The sequence below is a fragment of the Barbatula barbatula genome, assembly GCF_947034865.1.
Source record: "Barbatula barbatula genome assembly, chromosome: 3".
NCBI lineage: Eukaryota > Metazoa > Chordata > Actinopteri > Cypriniformes > Nemacheilidae > Barbatula > Barbatula barbatula.
In genome coordinates, this window is record NC_136764.1 from 14,253,362 (window position 1) to 14,265,433 (window position 12,072).

At 36.9% G+C, this 12,072-nt stretch overlaps 1 protein-coding gene and 1 long non-coding RNA gene across 3 annotated transcripts; both read left to right on the top strand.

Moving 5' to 3' along the window:
* Positions 1-293: 293 nt before the first annotated feature.
* Positions 294-4,910, top strand: mfsd8l2 (major facilitator superfamily domain containing 8-like 2; the record flags this gene model as incomplete). Its single annotated transcript, XM_079451712.1, has 11 exons — positions 294-369; positions 605-790; positions 925-987; positions 1,389-1,508; positions 1,601-1,680; positions 2,327-2,603; positions 2,860-2,933; positions 3,392-3,605; positions 3,816-3,938; positions 4,124-4,254; positions 4,830-4,910. The coding sequence occupies 11 exons, from the start codon at positions 294-296 to the stop codon at positions 4,908-4,910; spliced, it is 1,425 nt and encodes a 474-aa protein (XP_079307838.1).
* Positions 4,911-8,933: 4,023 nt separating this feature from the next.
* Positions 8,934-11,762, top strand: LOC306891414. Of its 2 annotated transcripts, none has more exons than XR_013786347.1 (4): positions 8,934-9,114; positions 9,327-9,441; positions 9,593-9,661; positions 11,268-11,762. It is a non-coding gene; the product is annotated as an uncharacterized lncRNA (long non-coding RNA). The 2 variants fall into 2 exon arrangements; XR_013786348.1 differs by having other exon boundaries at positions 8,939-9,114; positions 9,353-9,441.
* Positions 11,763-12,072: the final 310 nt, after the last annotated feature.

Here is a 12,072-nt window from a genome sequence, read left to right on the forward strand (position 1 = left end):
TTCAATTATTTTATATACACAGTCAGTGTATGAGGATAATAAGTGGATTCAAGGAAAGGGGCCAAGAGCGTGTTTTTGTAAAATGATCAAATTCTTTTTCCTGTAGTCATTTCTGTACTTGGACCGCATCTTTCGCTGAAGATGACATACAGTGAGTTCTGATCAAGAGTACATTCAGAGGTCAGTAATGGAGAACATCTTCTCTTTCATTACATTAATGAAGTACCTTTGACCAAGAGCAAGAAGAATGAGCAAACGCTAGGAATATACCGTACCGATACTGTCAACTACTGATGGATTACCGGCAAAAAAGAAAACTGTCCTTTGTCACAATTGGATTAATATTTCTTTTGAGTGGTGTTGAATATGGTAAGTGTCTTTCCTTTCTTACTAGTTTCTTCTTTCTGCTATGCAACTAAATATGATGCTATTTGTTTTAAATTAGTAATTTAATTATTCATTTGTGTTTGTATAATGACTGCGTTGATCTTTGGTAAAAGAATTACTGTATTAGATTGTTTAGACTCTTCTTTCTATTCACAACTGCCATTTAAATCATCTCTCTCTTTCTCTTTCTCACACACACACACACACACACACACAGCTGTCATACTGCCCACTATCTGGAGATATCTGCAGTTGTTAGAGGCACCACCTTATTTTCTTGGCTTGGGTCTGTCTGCGTTCAGCTTCAGTGGTCTGGTGACAGGTCCAGTGTTTGGCCACTGGTCAGATAGGACAAGGACTACAAAAAACATCATCCTCTTCTCCAATGTCTTTGAAATCGTGGGTCAGTAGATAAATGCAGATGCATATTGTGGTCCTAAAATATATAATCTAATGTATCAACAGTATGACCTGCTGGTACATTTTACAATATATTAGTCAAGTGCATTAATTGCAAATAAAACATTTTACTCATAGGAAACTTCATGTACTTTATGGGATATTCAAAATGGCTTCTATTGTCCAGTCGTCTTGTCGCAGGTGAGAATATTTTGAAGTTACTTTTATAAAGCTTGTAAAAGATCATGTCTGCCCATCACACTGTTTATGATCATAATGTAACCGGATGTGTTCCTTATGAACTTGTTTATAATTCTAACTTGTTTCTATTACCGATTCTCATTAGATGACTAAATACTACAATAAACCAATGAATCATCCTTTCCAGACTAAAATAAGCATACATGGCAAGCAGTGGAACAAATATTATACCAAGTTATACCTGTAAATAAAAAACGATACATACTTATTTTTGTGCATTACAAGATCTAATTTCAAGTTACTGTTTTTCATTTCACAGAATTCCTCATTTACTTTATTTAATGTTAGTGTCATGTATGATCAGGTCATATTTTCTGGAGCTTACTACATCTCTCCTTCAGGTATCGGAGCAGGAGCTGGTTCCTCCATTTTTGGGTTCCTCACGCGGACAACCCTCCCTGATGAGCGGGCTCGAGTCTTTGCTGCTGTTATGGCATGCCGTCAGGCTGGACTTCTGATTGGTGCGTCAGGCATCTTCCACACAATAAGTTACAATTATAAAATATTGAATAATGTATTTATTATTTTTGTTTGTTTGCATTTTTAATTGTAGGACCTGCTTTTAATATTTTTCTGAGGTTGTGGGATTTTAAACTGGGCCCGTTTGTTGTAAATAAGTATACCTCACCTGGGGTAAGTCATTGTTTAAGTAGATTTCACAAGCATTAAAAAGGCATTAAAAACTTTGAAGTGAACAATTCTGGCATTATTTATGCCCTCTTGTTATTTTAAACCTGCATGACTTTCTGCAGAACACAAAAGATGATATTTAAAAAAATGTCTGTTGGTCCCCATAGACTTGTCAATGGGGACCAACGGTTTTTGGTTACCAACATTTACACACAGGTTAAATGGCAACAGAGTGAGTAAATGATGAAAGAATTTTCATTTTGAAGGTGAACTATTTCTTTGAAGTTGGCCATTATGCTTGTTACTTCGCTTATGTTAGCACGACTGTTTACAAATATTTTACATCGTGATATCATTCCATTTTAGTTAAAATTAAACACATTCACACATCCAAACACATGTTTGGATGTTACTCTTTGTCTTAATATAAACAGCTAGACGTGACAACAGTATTGTTAATAGTGTGAAATATTTGTATCATTTAATACTGTAATTCTGTCAATAATAAAGAGATTACTAATGTATTAGCCTACATTAATGTGAATTAAATCTTACTTTCTGAAACTAAGCATTTTGTTTTTTGAATATTTTAATTTAAACCTACATATTTATTTCACGCGTTTTACATGTATTCTGTGTTTTTGCCCAGCTCTTCATGTGTGGAATGTGGCTGCTCATGCAGTTTGCAGTGATGGGGCTGTACTGGGACATCCCACCGCTGGGCTCAATCCCAGAGCAGCACACCCCTCTCACAGAGGTCAGAGGTGAGGTGGAAGAACCCCTCATGAGCCTTGAAGATGAAGACAGGGCTTCAGAAATAGACTCGTATGGCTCAGTCAACCCAGAACAGACTGAGACTCAACTGTCATCTGAAAGCCCATCTCCAGCTACATCTGACCCCTTTGAAAACTTCAGTGCAAGCCACGGTGAGGGTCATAGTTTTGTGTTGAGTGTTTTTATTTTGGCAAAGCAGTTTGAATGTGTGTGTGGGATTGATTCTTTCTTTGTTGAATCTGATAATCTGAGATTGCCACTGTGAAAATGTATTATCGATTGTTTCATTCTGTGTTTGATGTACGATTGCAGTGTGTGTGTGTGCGTCTGATTGATATCGCCATTATGTTCAAACCATTATTGGCAGATTTGAAAGCCTGAGTTCTATAGCTCTCTCTCTCTCTGTAGAGTTTCTCCGGGAGGAGGTGGTGGTTCTCCTCACTGCTCAGTTCATCACTCTCTTCAATCAGACTGCACTCGAGGTAAAGCAGTCCCACATTTATTTTACCTCAGCCATCACCTGATGCCCCATCATGCTCTTTTATTCACTGACAAAACGTTATCTATTGATAGTTGATGGATAGGTCTAGATAGTAGCCTATATTAGCTATATAATGTCCAGATGTAATATTGTATGCAGAATGTGATACATATGATAGATCGTACCATAGTTCACTTTATCTTTGGAAAACCTTTATAGTGCAAAAAACAATGCCACAATTCTAGAGTGATCTGGATTGTGGCCAGATCATTGCTGTGGTTGCTAACGTATGTGGTTGCTAGGGTGTTTTGGGTGGTTGCTAAGTGTTAGGTAGGTCTAGTTTTAAGTAATACGTCCGATCACCAAGTAATATAGCATTTAATAGGTATAATAATTCGATTAAGTACCCTTTTTAAACACAAAATCTAATTGCTGCTGGTTTCCTGCTCGTGTCTCCAGACCATGGTGACCCCTCTGACACAGAAGTACTTTGGCTTTGGCGAGCTGGGGAACAGTGTGATGTACAGCCTGTGTGGGGTGGAGGTCATTGCGGGTTTCTTCCTGGTGCGCTGGCTGAGCCGTGTGCTGGAGGACCGGGTGGTGCTGGCGGTGGGGCTGCTCATCTGCAGTGGCGCTTGTGTCTGGTGCCTCATCTTCCTGGCAAATCCACAGGGTGTGTGTGTGCGTGTGGCAGACATCCAGAGAAACTGGCACACACCTGGGCATGGACTGACACAATATGTCTGCTCAGTTTGGTGCCAGCTCGATGATATGCATTATTAGTTTGGAACTGCTTTGAATTTGACTCTCTTTGCTATTTAACTATCTGAATGTGTGTCTTGATGTGCAGTTTAAATGAATGTGAATGGATTTTCTGGATCAGGTGGTTTTGCATTCGAATTGATGGAGTTTATCATCGGAGTGTTCCTGCAGTTACTGGGACTTCCGTTTGTAGCTGTGTCTCAGGTGTCTCTCTTTTCTAAGGTTACAGCTGAGAAGACACAAGGTGAGAAACAGAGAAGTCCATTGAGAATGAAAACGAGAATCCATTGGATCTTGAGTAAACATGCAAAACAAACACGTAAAACGCATGTCTGTATTTGTGCCCAATATTGTAGCTTTTTTATATTTACAACTACATGCTAATTGTAATGACTTTGTGTGTGTGTGTGTATGTACCTGTGTTTACAGGCTTAAGTCAGGGTGTGCGGCGTTCAGTCGGGGGTCTCGCAACTATCCTCGGCCCTCTGTGGGCGGGTGGATTAATAGGAAATCTATATGTGATGTTGGGTATGATGATGCTTCTCCTGACCCTCATCATGGTGTGTAAACATCTCATTATGACTTTCTCTCTGCAACACGATGAGAGATTGATTAAATCATAAAACATTTGCCAGCTCATTTAAGTTTACAATGATTAAATACATTGTGAGATCATACATCACACACATCATGATCAATGTAAAAGCCAAATTACTGGTTAATAAAATTAAATAGCTGCTGTCCTTCTGCAACCTCGTATCTCCATATTTCGTGATTTTTATTTTTTGACATAAATCATTGAGTCACCTTTATGTTTGTCTCTGGGTTTTGCAAATATCTAACAAATAAAAGGTGCTTGTCAAGTTCAACGACACATTATTGAATCATTTGGAGAGTACACTGTTTTTCCAATTCCTGAAAAACAGCAAATGTGGAATGACAACGTCAATTTGCTAAAAAAAATGTTTGGGGTCATTCTTTAAAATAGCCGTCTTTTACATTTTAAAAAGGTGACGTTGATTATTAATGAAAGCTACTGTCTGGTGAGAATCGTTATTTATGCATATGCCATTAAATGAAACATTTGTAGCATGGCCCATTAAGACAACGAATAACAAAATCTTGTCCTGGTCAGATCATGATGGCGTTGTCCTATGAGAACCTGGTGGAGCCGCCCAGAGTGGTGCACGCAGACGATTCGGAAAACGGAGGATAGACACCACTCTTCACGTCACAGGATATAGGTTAGAGAGCTGGCGTGCACTCATTCCTCATTAATCCAACATCATCGGTTCAGTCAATGTTGCTATGAAGGATTGTGTGAGATACTCATGCACACAGCGCACCGCACCGTCATGTAGTCACAATGAGCTTTCCATCATAACTTCGATAACATGATCAGTCACATGGCATTTATGGGTCAGGTGATTGGTCGTGTGACCATGAAGCAAAGATGGCAGCATTCAGGTGACATGTTTGCAGAGATCCATGACCCAATCAAGCAACTGCTAGTGAAATGAATGGAAATGTTATCAGATATCAGATTATCTCTGTAGGTTGACTTCATTAGATTTCCTTAAGCACAGCAGAGCCAGAGTGTTTGGACCTTCCAGAAAATCCACCTATGAATGACTTAGTTACACATCGCATATTAAACTGGGATAAGCAGGAGCCTTATTACACCAAGAAAATGACACACTTCACCGTAAAAAAAGAACGAAATTCATCACCTTCATATCTCTTGCATCATGGACAATTCAATCACTTGCAGTCTACCCAGTCTACCGTCTGGGTTAGGGTTACGCATTTTCATTTCACTGAGAACACAGACTGAAATTCCACACATAACTTTTTCCCTTTCCTACGCTAACAGAGTTAAACTAATTCAGACTCTAGACACAGAGGCTTTAAACCTTAATATAGAAACAGTGGATTGAAAAAAAAACAGCTAAATGTGGGCCAACGTTATAATCCACTAGCGACTGTCAACATTATAACTCAAAATGTGCAGTACAACAGAAGCTGTCACTGGTGAATGAGTCTATCTGTGTGATTCTCTTATTTTCGCACAGAGCAAAAACCCTTTTCGCTCTGCAGTCTGTCTGCCTGTGTGGCTGTATGGAGCAGATGCTGTGACAGTGGGAGATAAGAGGCCCTGCCAGGACCAGCAGACCGCGAACAGCGAGAAGAGCATGCACGGGCGCGCACACACACTTACTTTACATTTACTCCAACATCTCCTCAATTCTGACATCATGTTTTGATTTACTTTAAAAAGTTTTACTTCTTGTATTAAAATTATTATTAAAATCATAAGATTTATACATTACATTGCTTGAGATGCGGGGAGTTTGACACCTTATTGTACTTATTTTTAAGTACATTTTATTGTACTTATTGAGCACAAGTGTTCTGGGTAGGTTTAGGGGTGGTATTAATGGGAGTCAGATATTTAAAAATTATTATATTTCATATTTGTATATAACAAATATACAATTTAACTTGCAACTATTAAAGTATATAGTTAATGGAATAGTTCACACAAAAATGAAAATTCTGAAATTATTTCCTCACCCTCTTGTCATTTTTAAACATGTATGACTTTTCTTCTTCTGCAAAACACAAAACAAGATATTTTGAAGAATGTTGGTAAATGAACCCGAGCGGTACCCATGGACTTGCATTGGTTTTGTGTCTATACAATATAAGTGAAACCACTGTTGTCTTGTACATTCTTCAAAAAGATCTTCTTTTCTGTTCTGCAGAAAAAAAGTCACAAAGGTTTGAAAAGATAACAAGGTAAGTAAGTGATGACAGAATTTTGGGTGACCTATACATAAAGTGTGACCAAATGTAATATTGTTAGAATATTTTAAAGTGATGTAGATTAGTTCATGTAAATATATTAAATGTAAACGTAATAACCACACATTTGTGTCATCTGGGTTCTCAAATTAAATTCATAATAATCCCAGCAGCATGAGCAATGGTTTATTCTTGTTGCGTGTGAATACACGTTCTTGGTCAAATCTAATTTTATCTTGCGATCCTTTGAGTATATTTGTCACAACCTCATGCTGACATCTAAGCAACAGATGAATTTTGTTTCCTAAACACGTGTAATTGTGAGGATATTGTATTTTACGGTTGGCAAAGTTAATCGCTTTCCTCTGAAATTCGCGACTCAAAAATTCGAGTCGCAAAACTCAATCCTGCAGTTGAGAATCTCTTATTGAGTCTGGATTTTGTTTGCGGTTAATAAACACATGATGGCGCTATTGTCCATTAAAGAGCATTCTCCAAAAGAATTGCAGGAGTATACACTATTTGTGTGTGTGTGTGGCGGGGTATGTGTGAGAGAGAAGTCTCTAGGGAGATAGAGAGATGTGTAATTAAGTGAGACAACTGAGTGTCTGAGAAACAAATGTTTCATGCCCAGTCTGAAAAACCCTGGGTTGTTTGAGCAGCATCACCGAAAAAAATAGATTATGACTGTTTATCCATTGGTCAAACCCTTCAGCCTCAAACTTCTGTTGCTGTGTCAGGCTGGTTGTGTCTGAAGGAAATCATATTTTAAAAGCACCACAGAATTGTTTTTCAGATTCTGCAGGAAATGAAGAAATGACACATTGACAGGTTTCAAAGGGAAATGCATGTGTCTGGTGCTCAGCATCTGTTTTTTTGTAGGTTGCTATGAAATTGAATTACTGTAAACCTATTAAAGTCAGTGTTCACCAGATATAGAAGCCTTCACGAGTCGACGAACATTACTGTGTCATCTGTCATAGAGTATTTTTATTATATATCCTTTATATACACTGTAAAAAAAAAACGTTATTTTACAGGTAATATTCTGTATTTTTTTACAGAATTTTCCCATTTTTTCATTAAACAGTAAAATGCTGTTGTTTAACAGATATTTGCTGTAATTAAAAGTTTTACCATTAAAATGACAGTGTTTCATTGTAAATAACAATTACATAAAAATTATGTTTTTTAAAGGCATTTCATACTATTTTTACAGATTAAAAATTTATTTTTACAGAAAATTACAGTTAATTTTTACAGATTTAAAAGATGTATTTTTACAGACAATTATTGTAAATGTTTTATTGATTATTTTCCTGTTCATGACAAAAATGTATGTAAAATTACATAAATCAGTGAATTGAAAGTGTTTTAAATGTATCCCCCTTGAGAATGTTCCCTCCAGGAATAACTTTCTCCAGGGTGCAATGTCTGTTAAAATAATAATAGCACATTATAGCAAACTCCAAATGAACTATATTATTTTGATAAATTATCAACAATGTAAAATGTGGTTTATTTAGGGTTTCACCATGCCCTGGCAGGCAATGCCTATGTCTCCTGGATCAAAGTTCAGAGCTTAACTTTTTGTTGTCCATGGTTCCTTCAATGATTTATTATAAAATTTACAATTTCAAATTTCAGAACTTAGACAACTCCATATTTCTGAAGCATTTTATTCATACAAAACATTGTATTACGCCAGCATCAATCATAATTTGACAGATCATCTCTTGTTTACTGTGCCATCTACCAGGGCTGAGTTTATGCAAGACAGTAATGCATGGGGCAAAGCATCCCTAATACACTTAATTATCCTACCCACAGTTCTCAGAGATTTTAATTTATCCAGTGCAGCAAGTGATAACAAAGTTCGTAATCATAATCATAAACACACGATAATCATAAAGCACAAGTAATTTTTTACTACACTCTTGTTTTTTTCAGGCTGTTAACCTAGTGACTAATGAAACCGAAGTCTACATTAAATTATCTCGTATGAAATTGCTTTGTCCATGTTGAAAAATAGGGTGGATGTAGTGAAGTATGGGGCCAACAGTCATACGGGAGCACCAACAGAATCTTTCCTTGTGGAATTTTCCAGATAGCCTGTTTTACACGTGCACAGAAAAACACCAACAAATCCTAATGGTTAAACTATATATAACTATATAACTATATATATAAAACATATTGCTACTACGTATTTGCACATATATATAAAAATTGTTATTGTAACTTTTGTTGAAAAATATTTCCACAGAATAATGAAAATAACATTATTCTATTTTCAACTCCATACAACTATTTAACATTCACACGTTTATTCAGATGCATCTTGTTGTTTGTGTGCGACACAGATTCAAATTTGCCGCCAATTCCCGCCCACAACGTCGAATGTGTCATAGGTCATAACAGCCGAAAGAGCAATGATTTGGTCACATGTTTTACACATTTGAATTGACAAACGGTTGTCAGAAACGTCTTCTCAACGGGTTTGCGCGGGTGTTTTCAATTCAATGCTTTTAGGTGAGCCATCCTCGGATATCATCGAGCTGCATTGGCATTTTGGAATAAGGAATGTAATGTTTTCTCCTGCGTTTCGAACGAAGGTAAGAGTGTTTTCAGCGCGATATAAAAAGTATACATTTGTAACTGGTGTGAAATATTTGAATAGTTTTCCCCCTATATTGTATAATTTTCTTGAATTTACTTGTTATACTACTTTTGTTTTCTGTTATATAATTCAAATGGATTAATGAATCTCACACAATTTTGTTCATATTACTGTTCACAAGTAAGAGAATATAACGTTAAATTAAAGGAACTTTTCTTCGAGTCTTCGTTTAGAGTGGGAGCGTCATCGGTGAAACATCGCGGGGTTTCTCCATACGACGTGCGATCGCATGCACGTTGTTTTTCTCGAGGACGTTTCTCTGGTAAGCTGAGTTTTATTGTCCAAATGCAAGTTTTTGCTCCAGTGTGATTTAAGTGATAACAGCATTTGATCGTGTTGATTGTGATGAAGTGTTTAATTGTAATAAGATTATGAAATTCATAATGTGCTTATAATTATATTATTACGCCCAGTGTCTACAGGAGAGCGTGAGAGAGAAGCCATTGCCCCGTTGATCCACTGATGATGTGGTCTGTTAACAGGTATGTTGTTTGATTAGTTAAATTTTATGAAAGAAAATAGATCTGGTTGACTGTTAATAAACATGTATTGTACATAGTGTTTTAAGAATCCATTTGAATGATTCGTGCTGTGCATGACGCACGTGGTGAGGCCTGCACATGGTGTAGGTTCTAAATGTAGTGAATGTTTCATTTGGATGTTACGTATGGCATTGTAATTGTTTCATTAGCATAATAAATAATTTGCATATTCTAGTCTTAAAGCGATAGTTCACCCTGAAATGAAAATTAGCCCATGATTTACTCACATTCTAAGTGTATATAACCTTTCAGACGAATACATTCATATTAACAAATGCCCTGGCTCTTCCCAGCTTTATAATGGAAGTGAATGGGTGTAAAAGTGCATCTATCCGTGATAAAAGTGAAACTCTGGATGTTTTCGTTCACTTAGATCTGTTACACACGAAAGCTATGAAAGGTAATTTTCAAAATTCTATAATAGGGGCACTTTAATATAACTCAGATTGTATTTGTCTGAAAGATGAATGTCATATACACCTAGGATTGCTTGAGGGTGAGTAAATCACAGGCTAAATGTCATTTTTGGGTGAACTACCAATGCCATACAAAATATCCATGTCTTTCGTTTCTCAGTGGAAGAAAAATAACGTTTTTTTTTTAGGAAAACATTTCTGGACTTTTCTTCACAGAATGTAGTTTAATGGCACCCAATGTTTCTCAGTTCATATCCATGCAGTTTCAAAGGTCTTTGAAGTGCTTCAACGGGCTCAGCACGATACCAGCTGAGGACGAGGGGGTTTTCTAGCGAAACGATCGATTATTTTTATTATAAAAAAATTATATACTTTATATACAATAGTTTAAATTGAGCTCAAGACTGAAGAAGCCGGGAACTACGTCCTCATGCTTGGATGGCACCGGCATTGTACCCATATATATAAGTTCAGTTTGTAAACAGTGGTGCGGTACTTCCGCACGTGCATGCGCCGTTGAGCATGATGTCGTAGTTCCCGGCTTATTCAGTCTTGAGCTCAATCCGAACTATTGTATATAAAGTATATAATTTTTTTATAATAAAAATAATCGATTGTTTCGCTAGAAAACCCCCTCGTCCTCAGCTGGTATCGTGCTGAGCCCGTTGAAGCACTTCAAAGACCTTTGAAACTGCATGGATATGAACTGAGAAACATTGGGTGCCATTAAACTACATTCTGTGAAGAAAAGTCCAGAAATGTTTTCCTAAAAAAAACGTTATTTCTCTTCCACTGAGGACAGAAAGACATGGATATCTTGGATGGCATTGGGGTGAGTAAACTTAAGAAATTCATTTTGAGGTGAACTAATCCTTTAATATCAATCATAACAGGTTGTTTCATACCCCTTTTCCACCAACAAGAACCGGGTGCTGGTTCAGACCAGCTCTGCCTTGGTGGAAAAGGGGTATCAGTGTTTACTCCATAATGAGTTTGTAAATTTAAAAGAAGCTTAAACTAATCCATTACACCTTAAAGGTGCACTATGTAAGAGTCATTCATGGATAGGGGAAGTCCTAACCCTAAATTTAAATAGTATTTTAAAATATGTCCTCCTTTTGTGATTTCAGGTTATAGATAAACCTGTGCTTGTGGATCTACATCAGATGACCATGACAACCCAGGTGTGGAAATAGGGGACTGTTTTTAATCTGAAATCTGTGTAATCTATGATGAACGATTCTTCTGACACCATATGAATGCATACGGTCGTCTGGCAGAAGCTAGATAATTTTGATTATAAAGTTATAAATATGGATGTTTTTCTTACACAAATGCATCTCTTTGCTTCAGAAGGCCTTTATTAAAGGATTAGTCTACCTCAAAATGAATTTCTTGAGTTTACTCACCCCAATGCCATCCAAGATGTCCATGTCTTTCTTTCTTCAGTGGAAGAGAAATTAAGTTTGAGGAAAACATTTCAGCATTTTTATCAACACAATGGACTTCAATCGCAATGCAGTTTCAAATGGCTGTGGACGTCAGGAATAGGGTCTTATTTAGCGAAACGATTGGTAATTTAAAAAAAAACAGACACACAACATGTATATACTTTTTAACCACAATTATTCGACTTGTGCTTGTGTTGCACCTTGCTGGGCATTACGTCATCACGTTGGAATCGTCACCCGTCATGTCATTTATCGATGTACTCCGGTTTAAAAAGGCAGGGAAGTGCGACAAATTCCATCTCATTTTGTCCTCCAATTTCAAAATCGTTTCGACATCTTTTTTTATTTATTTAAAAAGAATTGCGACGTTTCCAACGTGATGACATAATGCCTGGCGCGTTGCAGACCAGCACAAGACAAACATTTATATACTTTTTAACCACAATTGTTCATTTAAAAAAAAAAAACTGTTTCGCTAGATACT